The 22236-nt window shown below is 47.5% G+C and overlaps 1 protein-coding gene across 4 annotated transcripts in view; it reads left to right on the top strand.

Annotated features, from left to right (window-relative positions):
• Positions 1-22236, top strand: part of LOC139048149 (nuclear exosome regulator NRDE2) — a 297571-nt gene that overhangs the window by 129652 nt on the left and 145683 nt on the right. For 3 of the 4 annotated variants that reach the window (XM_070522677.1, XM_070522675.1, XM_070522678.1), the window contains 3 exons: positions 11418-11667; positions 17391-17537; positions 19747-20016. In XM_070522677.1, coding sequence (XP_070378778.1) covers positions 11418-11667; positions 17391-17537; positions 19747-20016 — 667 coding nt within the window. The remainder of the gene's footprint in view (positions 1-11417; positions 11668-17390; positions 17538-19746; positions 20017-22236) is intronic. The other variant, XM_070522676.1, reaches the window with a different exon arrangement.

The following is a 22236-nucleotide window of genomic DNA, read 5'->3' as shown; positions in this document are numbered from 1 at the left end:
GGTAGCGCCTCCGTCTCACACTCCGGAGACCCTGGTTCGATTCCCACCCAGCCCATCTTGGAAGTTGCTTTTTATTTATGGAGTGCCTGCCGTGATTTATCGCTCACGGTCAACGCCGGGCGCAAACGCCGACGCCGACACCGACGCCGACGACACCGGCTTTTCTGCGACACGAGCTCCTTAACGCTATCGCGTTAATAAGAATGGGCTGGGGTGCGTTTGGCAGGCATTCTCAGATCATGAACAGCAGGTTGCCATTATCCCTCAAGGGAAAAGTGTATAACAGCTGTGTCTTACCAGTACTCACGTATGGGGCAGAAACCTGGAGGCTTACAAAAAGGGTTCTACTTAAATTGAGGATGATGCATCGAGCTATGGAAAGAAGAATGATGGGTGTAACGTTAAGGGATAAGAAAAGAGCAGATTGGGTGAGGGAACAAACGTGAGGTAATGACATCTTAGTTGAAATCAAGAAATATAAATGGGCATGAGCAGGACATGTAGTGAGGAGGGAAGATAACCGATGGTCATTAAGGGTTACAAACTGGATTCCAAGGGAAGGAAAGCGTAGCAGGGGGCGGCAGAAAGTTAGATGGGCAGATGAGATTAAGAAGTTTGCAGGGACAACATGGCCACAATCAGTACATGACCGGGGTAGTTAGAGAAGTATGGGAGAGGCCTTTGCCCTGCAGTGGGCGTAACCAGGCTGATGATGGTGATGCCTCTTTACCTCTAAAAAGGGCAGTGCTGACGTGTGGAATAGGGACATACAGTCAAACCTCGATATATTGAACACGGATATATCGAATTATTGCGTATATCGAACAATTTCTATATCACATGGAAAATCGCATGCCTTTTTAATTCTTTATTTCGAACGGGGCCGGATGTAAAATGGATATATCGAACTCCGCCGCCCCAGACCAAGTGTGCTCTGTTGACAGGAGGCGAGCTTTCCCGCAACACTCTCGAAGATGGCGGCGGCGCGATGGGAGTTCCAGACTGCTGCGTACGACAGCTGCCCACATCGGTGTCGCCGAGGGCGCCATTTGAACGTAGCGGTGTACACACGCGGCGGCTTGGAGCCAGCACGGCCGCCGCGATCACACGCGCACCTATGCGCGCACGGCGGGGCAAGCCGCCTAGATCACGCGCGCGCGGCGAGGCTTGCCCCCGCCGTTGCGCGCCTGATCGAGGCGGCCGTGGAGCCAGTTGGAGCGCTTTGTCGGTGCTGAGCCACACATCATGTGCATTGCGGACTTCGTTGGCGGTGACGACAGCACCGGAACAGTGGCGGAGTTAATAGACGTGGAGATCGCGGCAGAAGTGACTGCTGAGCTGCCAAATGAAGACACTGCCGAGGCTGATCCAGCAAGCGCTGATGTTGCCCCACTCCCGAGTGCAACTGAGGCTGTAGCTGCTTTGGCCGTTGTACGCCGCTACTGAGGCGCAATAGAAGGCACTGGACTGTCTCTTGTGGACTGTTTGGACTATGTTGAGGACGCCATGGTCAAGCACGGGGTTGCCAATATGAAGCAGGCTACGCTGCTTCAGTACTTTCAGCGATATAAATAAATACTTTGTTTGAAGCTTCATGTGAGTATCTATTGTGCCACGATTGGTTCATTGATTGATTTGCGCTAGTTTTTTACGCGTTTTCTACGTGATTTTATATATAGAATTCTGGCTATATCGAACTATTTTCCGATCACCGCGCTGTTCGATATATCGAGGTTCGACTGTATTGCACAGTCTCCTTTTCAGTTGTTTCTGCAGTTGATAGATAGAGAGAAGTTCATTGACTAAACATCAGCATCGTCACGAAATTCATATCTCAGTGCCCCACGGCTGGCTGTATCATGCTTTCCCCTTCTGCCTACACATTAAGCAGAGTGAACACAGTGAAATTTTTGGTAGTGTTTAGCACAAAAACTTGGGACAGGGATAGAAGGCAAGCCCACACCTTGCCTTCTGTTCTTGTCTTAAGCTTTTGTGCTTAGCAGTAGCAAAAATGTTGGACCAATTAAGGCGAAAATTATAATCATTGTGAAATCTCTGGGCTTGTCATAAAAGCTGAAATGGGCTTTTAGAAAAGTGCTTTTTGTATCCTGACAAGGCTTATTGTGGGGCTAGTTAGTTATACTACAGTGAAATTAAAGGAGCACAAAAATGACACGGACAAGACTGAACACCACAAGTGCTTTTACATCCCAACTTTTTCTTACCGTGCATTGTTTGACTTAGAAGGCATTTGCGCAGTACCTAGTAGTATAGTAGCAGTACACTCTAAAAAAGTGGCACCCTTAGTGGCATATTTTTGTCACTCAACAATAACCTTAATCTATCTTGCATGCCTTTCCTTTCTTTAATGCCGCGCACCTCCAGGTCACTATGCCATGTGTGTTATCTGCATGGAGAAAGACAGGAGGGAGCATGGCGAAGCATGATTGAACGAGTGAGCAGAGCAGCCGAGCAGCTGCCGGATCGATTAAAAAAACTACCCAATAGAATAAAGAACCAACTACCGGCCTAATCATAAACATTAATGGATAAATACTCAATCTGCTCAATCCTTCAACAACTTCGCTCACCCTGTGAGCATAACACACTTAATTAAAATGCAATTCGAAGGCAGCCTTACAATGTCTTCTGTCATCTCTTCGTCGTGGGTCCTGTGAACAACTCATGTCGGAGATATGAGAAATGCACCATCATATGATTGCGAAAGGACACGACATCATGTTTCAGTGGCTGCCTGGCCATTTCAGCATCTCCGGCTACGACCTCGCTGACAAAGCTGCTAGGAAAGCACACGAAGGAGCAACCCTTGTTTCTGCACCTTTACCGTGGACTGACGCAGCCCAACACTTCAGCGAGCTAGCGCACCGTATGACATTGGAGATGTGGCACACACGTGAATTCACCCAACATCGATTGCATTCCCTCTATCTATCTATGCAACTGCGGCTGTGCCAATGCTGCACAATGCACAATGCTGTGCCGCTTACGCTTGGGCTTCATTCACCAATGCATATACGTTTTTGATTAGAATGACTGATAGCGCCGAGTGCAATGCCTGCGGTGTTGAGGAAACTATAGAACATCTACTGTGCTATTGCCCATCTTTTGAAGATTAAATACAACCTCTGCATAACTCTCAATCAGTTAGATAGAAAACCGTTCACCTTTAACAAGATCTTGGGACCATGGCCTCGCATATCGCAGCTACAAAAGGCCACAAAAGTGCTGCTGCGATATTTGAAAGCTACTGGATGGAGTCAGTGTCTGTGATCCGGGCTGAGTGACTGAAGGATATCCCCAGTGGACTTTTTCTTCTTCATTTATTCTTTCCATCCCCTTTTCCCTTTCCCCGGTATAGAGTAGCCAACCGGGCTCGGTCTTGGTTAACCTCCCTACCTTTCATTTATCGTTTTCTCTCTCTCTCATTCAAATGTATGTAAACGTTGTTTTCAACTGCACTAATCCGAGACAACTGCGCGAATCAGGCACTGCAGCTTACTTGACAGGTATGTACTATGTTTTTTTTTTTTTCAATAGTGCTGCGCAAACCAAATGAAACAATAGCTATGTAAGCAGAGTAAGCCAAACGGCTTGCTGGAAAGTTCGTACTGCATTGTTTTCAATAGCACGAAGCAAAGTGAGCTGCATGAACTGAACAGTTTACTACAAACAGCAGCGCAAGGCAGAGCTTGCCAGGCGAACTGGGAACCTTACTTGAAAGGTAGGTACGATGTGATTTTCCATAGCACGAAGCAAAGTGAGCCACATGAGCCGAACAGCTCGCTTGAAACCATGTGTACTAACTCCATCATTGTCAAAAGCTCCAAGCAGTGCGAGGTGCACGAACCGGACAGGTAAAGTTCAGTGGTCACATGCAAGTACGGTCGCTTGAAAGCAATAGCTCTCCAGCAAACTGCGCATAAGTTATTAACAAACTTACTCTCACCACGTAGGTGTTCTTTGAGGGCGCGAAGTTTTTGCGGCCAATTCTGTGCAGCCACGTAGAATGTGGATCCCAGTCGTCTTTCCCTCACATAATGCATAAAAATGCCTTTCCGGACTCCGTTTGATTGCTACACCCAACAGCGCAGCAACCAGGCATAATGTTACAGTAGTTTCTGGTGCCTGTGTTCACCAAAAACAATGTGCTCTCGCCATCGAGAAAGTGCACACTCTCTGTCTGCGTTGCGCCTGCTTCGGGTTCGACGTGCCCACTGGAAGGGATATAGCTCCTGGAAGGAATATGGCGGCAAAAGGTTACGTGACATGAGTGACCTAATCATTGGCGGCCACGGCAGGCAGCGGTGCGCGGAAAACAAATGCAATATACTTTGAAATTTTTTCCAGTGGCTCTAAGTAGATATTCGGGAGTCGTGAGCTACAGCAGGTTCAGCAGCCAGGCATCTCTGTTCCCAGGACCAGTATAACGTAAAACTATTCCAATCTGTTATTACGCTGATATAGGTGAGGCCTAAGCCATTTAAACAGTAAAGCCAGTTCCACACAGTGAAAGCTGTCAAAACAGGAAAGCTGGTGGTCGTTTTTTCAAGTCTGAACTCGTGTTTCGTGTGATTTTAATAAAAATCTTTTGTCTCGTCGTTGTTTTGCTAGATTCGAGCTTCGATTCTGAACTGCGCACACTCTTCATTTGCATGGGGTTGTGATCAAATCAGTCTATCACCCACCTTGCAGCTGTGGCTACACTCACAGTAGGCGCATTCTCTCTCTTGAACCTTCCATCGGCATTCTCTGTGGGGGGAATCTCTCTGCGTCGACGTCTGCTCGACTTCCTCCTCTCGAAGTAAGGGTTAGCTTGCCTCTGCCAGTGCTTGGCTTGTGCTTCCCATTCTCAATCCTCAGCGGTAGCGGCTAGTGCTTTACTTGCGGTTCTCACTCTCGAAGCTTGGGATTTGTGCAACGTCAGTGCTGCCGCTTGTGTTGAGCGGAATCCATGGAGCGAAAAGGCATGCGCCGGCAGAACACCTGCTTCTATGCCCTCTCTTCCCCGTTCCTCCGGCACACGCTCTGATTGGTCCAGTCCCACCTCAGCAGGGCTCCGGATGGATGGATGTTATGAGTGTCCCTTTTGGAACGGGGCAGAGGGTTGGAACGGGGCACCCCGCTCCTGCCCTCAGCGCACCTTCTGGTGGTGAGCTCCGGAGCTGGCCCCCTGCATGACACTGGACGCCGGACAGCGAAGACTCGATTTAGCTCTGCTGTTAAAATAGATTGGAATAGTTTTGCATTATTTCTGCCCAGGGTGGATTGCAGCTCTCTGGGTCTGCAGTGACACATGGTGACCCCAAAATTATGTTACTGCATTGATCAGACCTCATAATTTGAGAACATTTCCCGCTATCATCATGAGTGTCGGCACGGGAATATATAGTTCTGTCATAGTGCCACTGATGTTTTCGCCTTTGCAGAAAAGCACGCACCGTGCTGCCGCTTGACTCACTTTTCCCTATTCTAGTATGCTATAGCTACAAAGCGCTCCTCTACTGCGCCACATTCTGATTGACTTGCGGCAAGGTGAAACTTCGCGGTGGTAGTCAGAGCGATGTGCGCTGTAAATAGACAGTCCTCACTCTGGAGTCACATTAGTGCAGAAGCCTCTTTTGTTCAATTGGATAAGTGTGTGCTTGGTGCACATATCCTTGTGCTTGCGTTGTGTTCTCTTGTTGCTTTGGGTTTGTCGCCTGTGCCTGGATGGCAGAGATCAGCAAATGTATTACAACGGGGGTGTTTGCCTAGCAGCACTACTTCTAGGTTGTAGCGGTAGGCTTAAGCAGGTCGTTACTAAGGCGAAACGGGGAAACCAGCAATTCTCGTTGTCTTCACTTTCACAAGCACTATGCCCACTGCTCAGTGCCTTCAGTACAATCACTCCCCGCCAAAAGAGGAGCCATCCTGGCGACCTAAGGGTAGGAGAACACAGGGGGGTCATGGCACTGCTTCAACCGGGAGACGTGGACAATTTCCTGGCCGCGACGACGCTGGTCGGAAGGTGGTTCCATTGGCTCGATCAGGTAGTTGACCGCGGATGTTTGTTTCAGTACCCGATAAGGACCGTGGTACTTGGAGAGCAGCTTGGAGGAAAGGCCTGGAGGGGTAGAGGGCACCTACAACCAGACCAGCGAGCCAGGAGCAAGGCACGTAGCCGTAGTGGATGAATCGTGGCGATGCTTGTGGCGCCACTGGTCCTGGGATGTGAACGAACGGGCGAGCTGGCGACATTCTTCGGCGTAAGCAGCCGCTCTAGAAACAGTCGTCCACTCCGAAGCGTCCGGCCGGTAAGGTAAAATCGTGTCCATAGTACATGAAGGCTCGTGTTCGTACAGGAGAAAAAAAGGAGAGAACCCAGTGGTGCTTTGCGTGGCGGTATTGTAGGCGTAGGTGACGAAAGACAATGTGATCCCAATTCGAGTGGTCAGATGAAATATACATGGACAACATGTCGCCAAGGGTGCGGTTGAAACGGTCTGTCATTCCATTAGATTGAGGATGATATGCCGTGGTAGTGCGGTGAATGATGCGACACTCCTTTAGCAATGCTGAAATGACGTCGAAGAGGAATACGGGACCATGGTCGCTCAGTAATTCTCAAGGTGCTCCATGGTGTAAAATCAGGTGTTTAAGAATATAACTGGCGACGTCTTTTGCTGTGGCAGATGCCAGGGCTGAAGTTTCAGCGTACCGCGTAAGGTGGTCGATAGCAACAATAACCCAGCGGTTGCCGCTTGGAGTGTTGGGAAGCGGACCGTATAAGTCAATGCCAACGCGGTCGAACGTGCGCGCGGGGCATGGTAAGGGTTGCAAGGGGCCGGAGGCATGTTGAGTTGGCGCCTTACATCGTTGGCATATGAGGCATGACCGGACATACTGGCGAACGAAACGGTACATACCGCGCCAGTAGTACCGAAGCTGGAGGCGAGAGTATGTCATTAATACACCAGCGTGGCCGCATTGCGGGTCGTCATGAAACATAGCGCAGATGTCGGAGCGGAGGTGTCGGGGTATAACAAGCAACCACTTGCGGCTGCTCGAATTGTAGTTGCGTCGGTACAGCAAGTTATCCCGAATGATGAAGTGTACGACATGATGACGGAGCGTCCGAGAGGTTGGCGGTGGCGACTGTCTAGACAGGAAGTCAATAAGCGAAGAGATCCATGGGTCCTTGTGCTGCTCTGATGGCATGTCAGAAATATTGAGGGCGAAGGCACTGCAGGTGAAAATAGGTGAGTGGACAGGACCAGAGGGCAGGGGTGACCGGGATAGAGCGTCTGGGTCTGAATGTTTTCGGCCTGAGTGATAAACAATGTGGATGTCGTACTCTTGTAGGCGCAATGCCCAACGGGCGAGCCAACCCGTTGGATCTTTTAGTGAAGATAACCAGCATAGGGCATGATGGTCGGTAACGATGTCAAATGGACGCCCGTACACATAAGGACGAAATTTTCATATAGCCCAAATGATGGCCAGACATTCCTTTTCAGTAACTGAGTAGTTCGCCTCGGCTTTGGTGAGGGTGCGGCTGGCATACGCGACGACGTACTCTTCGAAGCCGTCCTTGCGTTGTGCAAGAACAGCGCTGAGCCCGACACTGCTAGCGTCTGTATGGATTTCAGTTGGAGCAGAGGGATCGAAGTGTCGCAGTACTGGAGGAGAGGTGAGAATGCGTCGCAGTTCTTGGAATGCGTCATCGCACGCCAGGCTCCAGGCTGACAGGTCAGAACTTCCGGTGAGAAGCTGCATCAAGGGGGCGATGATAGAGGCAAAGTTACGGACGAAGTATCGGAAATATGAGCAAAGGCCGATGAAGCTGTGAAGCTCTTTCATGGTGGTTGGTTTAGGAAACGCGGATAGTACAGCGCTAAGTTTCGTGGGGTCCGGGAGGATACCATCCTTTGAAACTACGTGGCCAAGAATAGTAAGCGTGCGAGCGCCGAAGTGGCATTTCTTCAGATTTAGTTGCAGGCCTGCAGTGGAGAGGCATGCAAGGACTTGCTCAAGGCGACGGAGGTACGACGGAAAGTCGGTGGAAAAAACCACAATGTCATCTAAATAACAGAGGCACTTTTTCCACTTCAACCCTCGAAGAACGGTGTCCATCATTCGCTCGAAAGTGGCAGGCGCGTTGCAGAGGCCGAGTAGCATGACGGTAAATTCATATAGCCCATCAGGTGTTACAAAAGCTGTATTTTGGCGATCGGCCTCGGCCATTGGCACTTGCCAGTACCCGGAGCGCAGATCCAACGAGGAAAAGAATTCCGCTCCCTGCAGACTGTCCAAGGCATCGTCGATGCACGGCAAAAGATAGACATCCTTGCGCGTTATTCTGTTAAGGTGGCGATAGTCGACGCAGAACCAAATAAAGCCATCTTTTTTTTTAACGAGGACAACCGGAGATGCCCATGGACTGTTAGAGGGCTGGATGATGCCGCGCTCCAGCATGTCGTCAACGTGCTGGTCGATGATACAGCGTTCAGCAGTCGACACACGATATGGACGCTGGCGCAATGGTGTTTGTTGACCGGTGTCAATACGGTGAACGACTGCGGACGCTCGGCCCAAGGATGGTTGGTCAATGTCAAATGAGGCACGAAAATGCTGGAGGAGCTTGATGATTTCGGTGTGCTGCGCAGGTGTGAGTTTTGCGTTGACGGCACGAGTGAAGACGTCTACAGGGGCATCGGTCGCAGCGGGAGGGGTTACGGCACAAATCAGAAGTGATGCCGTATCACCGAACATGGTGGCCGGGAGAACGCTATCGAAAGCTTCAGCGGTACCCAGGCACTTGCCGCGGAGTAGGGATGATGGGCAGGCGGATGGATTGCACACGTAAAGGGCAGCAGAACCTTCCCAAAAAGTGACGACAGCAAACGGAAGCAGAAAGTTTCGGCGGCGCGCACAAGTGGCCGACGGCGTAAACAGAACAGATGAGTTCGCAGCAGATTCACATAACACAGGGACAAGAGCGCCGGGAAAAGGTTCGATATTGATGTCAGAGGCGGCAACAACTTTAGGAGAATAATGGTCGTCAGGGTCAAAGCACGGTACTGATAACGTAAGTTCGGCACGAGCGCAGTCGATAAGAGCTTGATTGACAGATAGGAAATTCCATCCAAGGATAACGTCGTGCGAGGAACGAGGAAGGACGACAAATTCGATAACATACATGATGCTTTCAATGACGACCCGGGCTGTGCACGACGCTGAAGGCTGAATGCGATGCGAAGTTGCTGTACGCAGAGAAAGAGAGGTAAGGGGAATGGTCACTTTGTTCAAATTGCGGCAAAGCTTTTCACTTATAATAGAAACGGCGGCTCCAGTGTCGATAAGTGCGTGTACGGTGACGCCGTCTACGAACAGTTCAATTTCATTCGCCAGGGCAGAATGAGGCCTTGAAATGTTCGACGTAAACGCAGTTCTTGCCTCTGGAACTGCGACTGTTAGGTTTCCTCTCGGGCTGGGCTGGCTCGGCGAACCATCGAGGAAATGGATCGGCGACGTGGGGAAGGCGACCGGCGTGAATCGAAGGGGTGGCGACTGTAGGACGAGTCCGGAGGAAGGTTAGGTGGGTGCTGACGCGGAAGTCGAGCAGGCCTGTAGCTTGAGGCGCCCCCACCGTCATGTAAACTGTGGCTGCGACGGCGGCAGAATCGTGCTACGTGGCCTGGAAAATGGCAGTAATAGCATATTGGCCGGTTATCAGGTGTACGCCGCCACGGGTTGGCAACAGGGGTTCCAGTGGTCGAGTAAGGGACGGCAATCAGACGCGAAGGTGGCGGCGGCACATGGAAGGTGCCGGTGGTCCTGTAGGCATCAGGAGCCGGAGGAACGTAAGGCCGGGCGACAACGTCAGCGTAAGTTAGCGGTCTGGCTGCAGGCTGTGGAGGAGGGGCAGATGGTAACGCCGCAGCAACTTGCGTCTGAATGACGTGACGAAGCAAAGGAGCCAACGTGTCGACGGCTCGGGTGTGCTGTTCGCCAGAGAGAGTTGGCGTACCACTTCCTGACGGATGAACTGCTTGCTCTCCGGCATTAAAGCAGAGATGTCGGCAGTGTCGCGGCCGAAATCCAACGGAGGTAGATCCGTGGTGTCCTGCTGAGCAGTGCATGTTTATGCATGCTGCTTGCGCAGCTCGTCGTACTGCTGACAGAGCTGTATGACCTCGGCAATCGTCCGGGGACTCTTCGCGACGAGCATCTGGAACGCGTGGTCATCGATGCCTTTCATGACGTGCTTGATCTTGTCTGCTTCATCCATAGATGTGTTGACGCGCTTGCAAAGCGAGAGCACATCTTCAATATAACTGGTGAAAGTCTCGTCCTGGCGTTGAATTCGGCCACGCAAGCGCTGCTCAGCGCGAAGCGGGCGAACGGCGGGGCAACCGAAGACCTCTGCCAAAGTTGTCGTGAAAGCCGACCAGGTGGTAAAATCGGCTTCATGATTGCGGAACCATAGGTTTGCCACGTCAGTCAGGTAAAAGATGACATTTGTGAGCTTGGCGCGGTCGTCCCACTTGTTATAGGCGCTTACACGGTCATATTCGGCGAGCCAGTCTTCCACGTCATGGTCATCTGTGCCGCTAAATATGGCCGGATCGTGCTGCCGGATGACACTAGAGCAAACGATGGGCGCGGGCGCGGGAGCAGCAGCCTGGGACGGTCCCAGTTCATCCATTGAAAAAGCTGGTGGTAGCGTCCGACTGCGGAGTTCCAGGATGTCGAAGAGAAACCCAGCAGCTCCACCAAATACAAAGGGGGTGTTTGCCTAGCAGCACTACTTCTAGGTTGTAGCGGTAGACTTAAGCAGGTCGGTACTATGGCGAAACGGGTAATCCAGCAATTCTCGTTGTCTTCACTTTCACAAGCACTGTGCCCACTGCTCAGTGCCTTCAGTACAGTAAGTATTTTGTTCATTTCAAGGATAGAAATTGGTGCTTGAGGGTGATGTTATATTTTCTTGCATCTGTGTTTTTGTGCTTGTTCTGTTCGCTTGCACAGGAATGAACGGTTCCGCTGTTACAACCTATAAAAGTTAAAGGGCAAGAGACTGTAAGGAGGTTCTGCCGATACCATCTCCAGGTGTCATCAGCCGTCTTTAAACGAGACCATGGTTCGTTGTTGTTTTGAAGTGCACTGCCATATTCCATATCCCATTATTCCACCATCTTTTTAGACTGGCCTGCTCCAGAATGAAATTTTATCTGCTCCAAATTGCTCCAAAATGAAATTTAGTCTGCACCAAGCTGCTCTAAAATGCAATTTTGTCTACTCCAAAGTGCTCCAAAATGCAATTTTACTTGCTCCGAAATGACTTTGGGCAGTCGAAACCCCTGGCCATTGCAACAATTGACTGGGCATAATTGACATTGCATGTGTCTGTGCAGGTGCTGTTAGAATGTGGAGAGGAGGCCCGTGCAGTGAAAGCCTGGGAGGAGCTGCTCAGAGTGCACCCGGGAAACTCTCGGCTCTGGCTGGAGCATGCCCGCTTTCTTCAGTCCGAGACCACGCTGTCGGGCTTTGAGGTGGCGGCAGCCAGCAGGGGCTACATGCGGGCCCTGGCTTGCTTCCGCGACATGCTCGAGGGACGGAGGGCCACACGAAGGGAGCCCCTTGATGTTGAGGCAAACATTGTGGGTGCGTATCAAAACAAGATGCAAAGTGGAGACTTGAAATAATCAGCAGTGGTTAATCAAAAGATGCCCCTGGACTGAACAAAGGGACTTCTCTTCATCAGGGCAAAGACATGCTGTCTCAGGAACATGATGAAGACAAGTTCATAGATGCCAACCTGTGAAATTTAAATTTAGTAAAATCCTGCAATAATGCTATCACGGTGTAATGATGGTCAAGAACACAGCAGCAAAACTGTGTATGACAAAACTAACTCTTTATTGGGCGAACCTGTGCCCAGCCAAACAAGTGGCACTTAAAGGGCCCCTCACCAGGACCCATAGCAAATTTTGGTTTTATGCTGGAAATTGTTACGTGTCCTCTAGGGAGTGTTCTGTCGCAAAAATGTTTCAAATTGGCTCATTAATAGCCCAGATATAAATATTTCAGTGCCGCGAACCCATGATTTCAGCAGGCAGGCTCCACTGCCAAGCAAGATGCTCTTTCCCCTCGCCCCGTCTAGCCTACGCAAGTGAAATTCCTTCCCTGCGTTCTGCCATGCCGGACCTCGAGAATCGCGTGACACATACGTCACAGCCTTCATTTTTTTTTTTTTTTTTTGCTCCACACTATTTTTTTTTTTCTGCACTATGCACTTCCGCTGGCGGTGTCGCGCGCGAGCTCTTGTCTCATTTGCGCAGTGCACGGTTTTGCACGCTGTGCACAAAGGACGCATGACTAGCGGTATAATTCAGTGCTCCACGAATACTGAGGCAGAACAAGTGGATCGCAGAGCATGATCATGCATTGGAACACGGTGGAAAATGGCATAGTTTCGATACCTTCGCACGTGACTGCACGACTGTGGGAACAAGCAGACGAAGTGGAAGTACATCTCTCTTGCTTCGGTGTGGAGTAAAACAAAAAACATGCAGACATTCCATTTGTGTGTTTTATTATTTCTCTAAATTTCAATTCGTCAATTCAAGCAACAGATCGCACAGATAAAAGATGTTGTCTTGAATAATTCTCGAAGTCACGTGTCACCACGAGCGATGTCACACTGCGGACACGACTATGTAGGCGCAGGGGCCCGATTACGTCACCGTCTAGCTTTGAGCACGGTGGCCATGAGGAGAAGGGAAAACGGCATTCGGTTTGAAATTTCAAATGTTTCCACGGCACGTATGCGATTTAATACTTTGCAAACACGATCGCGCAATGTAAGCTCTGCGCTTGTCAGCTCAAAATGACCAGACCTGTTGAGGGGCCCTTTAAAGCTTAACGACAGTGGCAAGCACAGTAGGCGGTTGTCAAAATCTGGTCTGCGGGTCCAGAGCGTCGGCTTTTATACGTCACTCGCCAAAGCTTCCAGCATAATCACTGGTGCCTGCGTGCCTTCCAGAAAATACTACAGAATTTGCGTGGCGCATACAATCAGATTACCTAAGGTTTGGTGACAACAGACAAAGGACAGAACCATCGATAACATTAGAGCAACTTCCGATACATGCAGGTGCGCCCTGCACCAAGCGATAACATTTAGCATTCGTTAGCCGGTGAAAACCGGTCACCTGAGAAAGGTAAACGAGTACACTTGTCAATACTGAGGGGAGAAGAAGAGCATGCATTTTTTTCTGAGGGTTGCCCTGAGCACACATTTTTTGATAGATATGCTCTTTATTTACAATGATTTACCCTTAGACATACAAGCAGCAACAAACTTCAAACAGCAAATTTTAACAATCAACACATTGTTTTTACCGTATTTACACGCATAATAATCGCACTCGCGTAATGATCGCACCCCTGAATTTTGTTCTCAAAATTCGATTTTTAAAATTTCCCGTGTAATGATCACACCCCGAACTTGCCGCAGCGATATGCCGTGGGCCAAGTCTAGATAATAATGATTGCGCTTACCATCTGTCGAATGCTGCACGAACAACTCTTCAAGACAAACCAAGCAGTCTGCATGCACCAAACATTCTTAAATAGATGCCCCATTTCATTATTTTCCGCATTTCCATGACAAAAAGAGGTACAACCAAACTTGCCTTTATTATGTGTAGGCTTCATAATGGTTGTGGTCGACAAAACAAAAAAGGCATCTTTCGATTCTTCTCATCTGCACTCGTGAGCATGCAACAAATTGCGAGCAGCAACGATAGTAGCCACGTTTACACTGATACGTTAGAAGTGTACCCTATTCGTACGCTGACGCTTGTAACAGAGCTAAGATATTCGCTAGCCCTTAGCAGAAATGTGCCGTATTAGGATAGTAGTGAAGACAGATGCCGCAGTTTCCGTAGCATGCCGGCCATGTGCTTCTATGTCACTGGCAGCTAAGCACGCCCATCTGTTTCTGTCGCCTCAAAGTGGACATGGCTACGTTATTGCTATAAACTTGCCGATATTAACGATATTATTCATTACTGATACGGAAGAAACTGTTTCAATGCACGTAATGTACTCACGAGAAGAAGAAAAAATTGCGTTCGGCACGTTCAGCTTGCTCCGCCGGCCGCCATTTTTGTTTTGGTGTCCTGCACCACAGAGTTTCCTACAAAAATTACTAGAGGGAACTCTGGCGCTGCAGTCGTTGTCCTACCGTGAGAATGATGGGAAGTACATGGATTTGTCTGATCTTCGTGCTTATGGATTCAAACGTTCTTGTGGCTTTGTATATTACGCTATATAAATCTTATTGTCGTTTATTTCAGTGCAATCTTTATTCTTCGAAGTGCAGAAGACGCCAGGAACGCGTACAATTGCTATTAATTGCAACGATTGAGCTTGTCTATGTGCTCAAATCGAAACGCACCAAGCGTCTCAAAGCACTGGTATGCCCTCGATAAATTCATAAGTGCGTTTCATTCACTTGTCGATACAAGCATCCGTGGCTTAATGGTTTCAATATCGGGCTTCTGTACTAGAGTCCCTGTGTTCGAATCCTGCCGTCGGGCAATTTTAATGATGTGTATTTAATGATTTATTACGCAATAAACTGTTGAAAATGACGAGTTTACAAAGTCACAAAGCCGTTTGAAGCCAAAAAGGACGAAGTTTAGGCAAATGCATGTACTTCCCATAATTCCCATGCTGGGACAACCGCACCCATTGTAGCTCACGTAGACACTAGCGCCTCTAGTAATTTTGTAGGAAACTCTATGTCCTGCACTACATGCAGCGGCAGCCGCTTATTTGTTGACATGTTGTCATCCCGCAGCAAATGTGGGATGAAAAAGATTTTTTTTTTCTTTTCGCGGGAAATTTAACCCGTGTAATAATCGCACCCTTGAATTTGCATCAATTTTTTTTACCAAGAAGGTTTGATCATTCTTTGAGTAAATATGGTATATTGCAGTAACTTTTTCAGCGACTTTACTGTTGCCAACTTCGCCTGCTTCGGGAACTTGTCTCTAGAAACTTGCTTGAAGCAAGTACCCCATTTGCACCCTTTCGTGATCAGAAGACTGCCAATGGAAGGCTTGGAGCCTGACAAGTGAAACATTTATTTTTCGTAAATATTGATGCAACATTAGTAAAATCATAAAATGAGCCCGAATTCGTAAACTACGAAAAGTGCAAGGGTTTTGAAAGACATGCAAGTTCCCTCATAAATACCTTGGCTCCAAAGACATCATCTGCTCAACCACTGCTCGTCATTGTAGGAGTGCGTGTGTGTCAAGTCGTGGTTGGAGAACAGAAGGCTAGAAATAATGAGCAGCCTAAAGGTACAGCACTCTAGAGGAAAACTTGTTTATGGCTGGCATACTGCCAGGAATAAAACACGGCAGTGCAGCGACACAGACTGGTGGTTACTTGCTGTGGCAGTCATTTGGCAGCATAAGGATCTCGCCTATTCTCAAGCTCTATGTGCAGATGAGAGATACTATTGTGTGCTTTTTCCTTCATCTGCTGGCAGATGCGCTTCATACATTCGTGGGTCTTCATTCTTAACACGAATCATGTCAGTTGTGATGACGGCCTCTTTGCCACTCTCTGACTTTAATCATGCTGGGGTGCTTCCTGCTCTTGTGACATCAGTGCATTCAACTGACAAAGAGTAGGATGTGCTCGGTGTGAACAAAACATTGCATGCCAGAGACAAAGGCTACTTACAAGAGTGAGTGATCGCAGTCACTTCAATGTGGCCGGTGTGCATTGTGCACAACGCAGCAGTAAATCGTGTTCCTGACTCCTCATGCTCAGCTTCCCATGCATGCTGCCGAGCATGTTTGATGCACATGCGACATTCCACCCCCAGAAGTTGTTGGCTCTGCAGGCCTTGCAGGCCGTTGGCAGAAGATAAGGCTTTTCTGTTATACCTCGCGAGGCCTTGCCCTTAACTTGGCAAGTTGACATTTCGTTTAATTAATAAGAAGTATCTCATACTCAATGTATTCATACCGTGTCAGTATAGGCACTTCTGTCTTACCCATTTCATGTACAGTTGAGCCTTGATATAAGAAAATCAGTAAAATCAGCACTTTCCTTCCTTATATCAATATGTTGTGCTATTTAAATGCGACTTTTGATGCAAGTAGGTACAGTCATCGATGGGATTTCTTCAACAGAAGGGACTATAAGAGTTTCCAGATTATTGGGCAATTGGTAAAAACTAATTTCAATGACAAAAATAAAATTCATTTTGTTGAATTTGAAAGTTGGCGACCAAAGATACTGTTTCACATTGACGATATCTTCACATCGACAATACGAAGTGAAGCCCGTGAAACATCTATGTTCACTCCTCCACTAGGCTGAGTGTCGCCTACAGTGGGACGACAGCGGATCGATCACCATACACTCTGACCGTTGCCGTATTAAAATACACTGGATGCCACAAAGAAAGCCTCTCGTTAAAGTCAAATGATATTGAGGCGATGCGTGACAGCACGTTGTTCACTGCCGCCATGTTTGCTGTAAATTCAAGACATTGATCATGTGTGTCATGTCGGAGATATCAAACAGGATCTGATATGGCATTTAAAATTTCAGTAGCCGTTATGTATTGTTTCTAAAAGTTTCATACTTTATAAATATCTTTACAACATAGGCCATCTTCGTTACCTCTTGAAGCACTCTCACGCATTTCTTGCCACCTACAAGATCACTACAGCGTCAAGTGCATATATAGAAAAACGCAAGCCTTCAGTTCATCTTCCGTTCCACATGCCATAATTTTTTAGAATGATCATCTCAATATTATCGCATCCATCTGTAACCATCAACTTTTCCGTGTTCAGCTGCATGAATACTTTTAAGTGACATCATAACATCTATAATCCTTGTCTCATGTGTCATATGGTGCCTTTTTGCTATTTTGTTATTTTTTGGCATTTTTGTTTGTTTACAATAATTGTAATTTCTGTTATAAACAGCTGCTTTTGCTTTCTTTAGTACTGTATTTGACATTTATGCTGCATTAATATGCTTCAGTGATAGTATTATGTACCTTGCAGTTATGTACAGTAAAATCTTGTTAATTCACGACTCATTAATTCGAAACTTCAGATAATTCGAAGTGGCCGCCACAGTCCGTCCAACAATGCATTGAAAGCAATATGTAATGCATCCCGGTAAATCACATTGAAATCCACATCGCCGCCAATAATTCGAATTCCATAGCATTCTGGATGGGGCTGAGTTGGCGATGCTGACGTTGATGGCCCTTTGTTTAGGCCTGACTGGAGAGAGATGTGTTTGCGCCTGACCAGCCATGGCCAATGCCTCTGTTGCAGGTCACTTCTCTCCCTCTCTCAAGACATTCAGGATAAAAACATGGACACAGCGCTGCATGTTTTTCTTTTTTTCTTCTTCCTTCTTTCTTTACATCTTCGAGGCTCTGCTCTTCCTCCACGAAATGTCCTGCCAAGAAGCGGCACCAGGTAATCTCTGAAACATGGCAACCATGACGTTTATTGGCGCTTGCAGTACCGAAAGCATCGCCTTTGAGATTCGTGGCTATTACACATATCCCAGCGATGCTGGGATGCATGTGTAGCCACCGCCTGTGCGTATAGTGGAACTCAGCAGCGTGTGGCTGGTGCAGCTATGAAAGTACGGAGACCAACGTCGCAGTAGGTTGTGGTGCGTTTTGCGAGTGCATTTTAGAGCGCAGCTCTTGTTCCTACAGTGGAAAGGCATGTTTATAGCCCGACGTTTTTGGCGCGCATCGCTTGCGGCCAGTCATGCTGCGCCAGCCGTCCCCTCTAGACTTCGATGCGCGTGCCAATGGCTGCTCTTTTTGGAGCATGCACAGAACGATCCCCAACCCACGCGCCACTTTGAAGACATTGAACAGCCGTCTGCGACTGTTGGGGAAGCGGCATGGGCACTTTTTTTTCTCTGCGCCATGCATTGTGGATCGGCGCAGTTGGCACGATGTACGTGCGGATGGAGCAACAGCCATCTCAATGTTGGGCGCGTCGGATCACGTTGGTCACGTCCGGTTACATTGCCTGGGCCAATGCTTTGAACTATAGACGTTGTTCTCGCCAACGTAACGTAGCCAGTGTGCATGGGCGCTCATGCTACGTCGGACTATATACAAGCCTTAACCGGGCGATTTTCTTTCTCTTTCATTGGTTTGAATTTTGTATAATTTGAGTTTTCCTAGCATCTGCACGGAATTCGAATTAACGAGCTCTTACTGTATGTTCTTTTTTTCTTTTTAGCTCTGTGCCATACTTTCCCTTTCCCTTTTTGCCCTGTACATTCTGCATTTCCTTATGATAGCCTTGTTCTTCCCCCTTACTCAATGCCCTTTGAGCCCTGTAAAGTATTTTACATAAATAAATGGTTCTCTGTGTATAAACGTGCAGTTTCTCCCAAAAGGTCTACAAAAATCTTTGTACTGGGCTATCACGTTACCTAAATCAGCTTTTAAAGATATACTGCTAAACCTTAAATGAGTGAGACCAACATTACATGTTTACATTACAACATTACATCACAACATTACATTGCAACATTACATGTTACATTACAGGCCTATATTTTTAACAATCAATTGGCTAATTAATTACATTTAACTATGCGCAGTCTTAGATACAGTAGAACCTCATTCATACTTTTTAGAAAGAATGTACTAGTTGGAAAAACTTGCGATTCAAAGTCACTAAAGGAATTTGCAGACTCAACTGTGGTTGACCTCTACGTAATGTGAAGCGTTGCAGCACGAGACGCCAACATGCGCAGAGTTGGTGAGGCCGGAGTGACTTGAGACGTGAGTTGACGTATAAATTTAGAGATTCGGCAAGCTTGTGTTTGCGCTCCTTGAATTCGGCCTGTGTCAGCAGCCTCTGTGAGAGCAGCATTTTGGTGGGAGGTTAGGACGTACTCGGCGTAAATCGTTGCAGCATGAAACATCGACACACATCAAGCTGGTGAGGCCCAAGCAGCTCGAGACATGTGTTCTTCATATTCTATTCCGTTGTGCTTCCAAAATGAAATTGAGCTTTTCGGCTTCACCAGAATACAACCTCACCAGAGTGAAACATGATGCTCACTCTTTGTACTGCCTGCGCTAGGGAACAGCAGCATGTTTAGGTTATCGCCTATTACAAGTGTGCAGTACGCTTCCAATGGCCCTATGCCCCACGCACTATAAAACAGATAGATGAAGATGTTCACTGCTGCAGGGTTGGCATGATAGCTATAAACGCAGCGTGCAACGACCTGGCAAGAGATTTTTTTGGTACCGGAATAGGAAACTGAGTGCGTCCCGACGGTGATGTCGCTGTGGTGAACAACTGCGGTTTTCGATTGCACGCGCCACTTGCACCTTTTCATGGAATCTGGCTGCCAGAAGCCGTATGATACAATCACAGTTTGGCGATATACTGAATGTTGGCGCTGGAAGATTGTGTTTTTCGGGAACGTATGAACCGGTAAAACAGAAGTGCAACTGTATTGGGCCATTTTTTGTGTTATCGATTGTGAACGTTAGCGCCAGAAAACATATGTAATGGGGTCACATCAATGAGGTTGTACTGTGGTGGCTGATAGCAATTGGCATTTTATTTGACATAAGTAGATTGCACAGAGTGGCATTATTGGTTCAGAAGAGTGCTATTGTGTTCCCCTGGTTCACAGAGGTGTCGCGCCAGTACGGAGTGTTTCTCTGCCAGGCCGGCCTGTGGGAGCGGGCAGTCGCCACATTCCAGGCACTGGCTGAGCTGAGCCTGCGCTGCCCACCGCAGCTGAGCGAGGCCCCCCTCAGCGAGGCTTTGGCCCTGCTCGAGCCCTTCTGGGACAGCGGCGCCCCTCGGTTTGGCGACCGGGGTGCTCTCGGCTGGGCCCACCTCATGCAGCTGGGTGGCCAGGCGGCCCTGGAGGCAGCCACAGCGCAGCAGGGAACACAAGGTACACCGCTGTAGATTTCACAGGAAGACGAAAACTTAAAGGAATCGGCTTTAGTGCTTGAACAAGGGATGTCTTTCGAGTGAACATTTCAACAAGGGCACTTGTTTTTGTCGCAGCAATGTCAAGCAGTTAGTTATTGCCACGATGAAGACAAGTCCCCTTGCATTGGGAGCAGATGGATGAAGATTAAGGGCCCGTTCGTACCAGCAAGTGCGATGGGCAGCACAACGAAATGTCTTGCAATTGATGCTGTTCACATATGTTTTTATCGTCACCACGTAAAATAAGCATCCGCTTATTTTATAAACGTCCTGTTCGTGTGCTGCTAATTCATCCAGTAGGTCTGCAAATGCAGTTGTACGATTAAACGATCGAGCAGTGAGTGACTGACCCAAAACAATTCCTTTTAAACCAAAGCAACCATTTCTAGCTGTTTGCAACCAATTTGGCCCTACCATTGTTGCGAATCACTGGTGTGGATGAGCCCCAAGAGGAAGAACATGAAATGAGCACTGTCTATCAACTTGATTTTTTAATCAGAAAAACGTGCTAATGTAAGACGTCTTTGATACAAATAAAAAAAATTTCCAAAGAGCACAGGAAGACCAATATTGGGAGCCATCAAAAAAGGCTATTTTGTCATTTGGTGGCAGCACCAAGCTGATGCACATGCTCTTACGTTTCACCATGTGAAAAGCTTGAGCTATTTCAAAGGCTCCTGAATCACAATGTCTCCTGATTATGGTCATGCTATCTTGCAAGTAGTAGAACCCTCCCCCCATTAGAACAATTGCATTGTGGAAGCATACCTCAGAAGCAATATGTCAGAACCAATGCATAATTTCTGTGGCATTTATGGGAGTTTACATGCCGGTGTGATTAAAAGTGACTGGGAAGCCCTTCTTCATTTTAGTGATTACAAGGTCTTCTGCCACCAAAGAACCGTTTCACTGTCACCAATTTCAAACACTCACGAGTGCATTTACTAACGTCCCTGCCTTTTGATGCACAACATTGAAGACTGCAGTAATAGTGCTGCCCTTTCTAGAATGACAGCATACTTCTGTGCATGTAGAAATGAGGTAGCATGGTTGAGCCGCAAGCGTAGACAATGCATGTATGATAAACTGCAGAGAAGGTGGTCAACCTGAACATCATCTTTTTCTATTTCTTTTTTTTTATAGAGTGAAAAAAATTGATAAAGTACTCGTTCAGTGCTGGTTCACATGAAAATAAGAGTTTATTTCCACATTTCCATTCCACATTTCTGCACATTTTGTAAAAAAAAAAAGTTTAATGATGGGGTTTTACGTGTCAAAACCACTATCTGATTATGATGCGTAGTGGGGGCCTTCGGAAATTCAGGCCACCTGGGGTTCTTTAATATGCACATAAATCTAAGTACCACGAGTGTTTTCGCATTTTGCCCCCATCAACATGTGGCCACCATGGCTGGGATTTGATCTCGCGACGTCGTGCAGAGCAGCCCAACACCATAGCCACTGAGCAACTGCGGCAGGTGCACATTTTGTTATCAACACCTGTCACCAGCCTACAATGTACCTGTGACTATAAATAAATGCGTAGTTGTTAGAGGTTATAGTCAAAAGCTACTTGGGTTATATCTTGTTCAGTTATAAGTGGGTTCATTTAGTTTTCTGTTTTCTTTTCCTTTTTTTCACCTGTGTAACACTGAAATTGCATGTGAATGTTCATTCATGCTCACCTTATTTGACTTGTTTCTAATTACAGTTTTCAATATGCACAAGCACTTGCTTTCATCTGTATATGTGTTGCTGTCAGTTTTGATGCACAATGATGATGTTGTTTTATTGTTGCTGCAGCCGTAGTTTTATTGATGTTTTACAAATTTTGTATATACCTACCATTTCGTCGCACTTTGTGTACTTGTCTTGCTACGTACTATGCTGGCGTTGCTATGTAAAGTCTTTTGGGCCCTGTCAATTTACTTTTATAGCTTTTAGCCCATAATGACCGTCTAGCTTTTGTTTACTGCAAAATACAGGTTGATTTCTCATTAGAATGAAAGCGATGCAACACACCAAGGAAGAGACAAGTGAAAGGTGTCTAGCCCCAGTGCATGTTCTTAGCCTCATTTCACAGAGTGTGGCTCAGGCCCTTGATAGTGCAGAGGCGCATAGGGTTTATAGATAATGGGACGATTTTTTTGTTGTTTTAAAACACAGACCATGTATGACG

The sequence above is a fragment of the Dermacentor albipictus genome, chromosome 7, assembly GCF_038994185.2.
Source record: "Dermacentor albipictus isolate Rhodes 1998 colony chromosome 7, USDA_Dalb.pri_finalv2, whole genome shotgun sequence".
Classification (NCBI taxonomy): domain Eukaryota; kingdom Metazoa; phylum Arthropoda; class Arachnida; order Ixodida; family Ixodidae; genus Dermacentor; species Dermacentor albipictus.
Note: the sequence above shows the minus strand (reverse complement) of the source record. Positions and strands in the feature narration are given on the sequence as shown.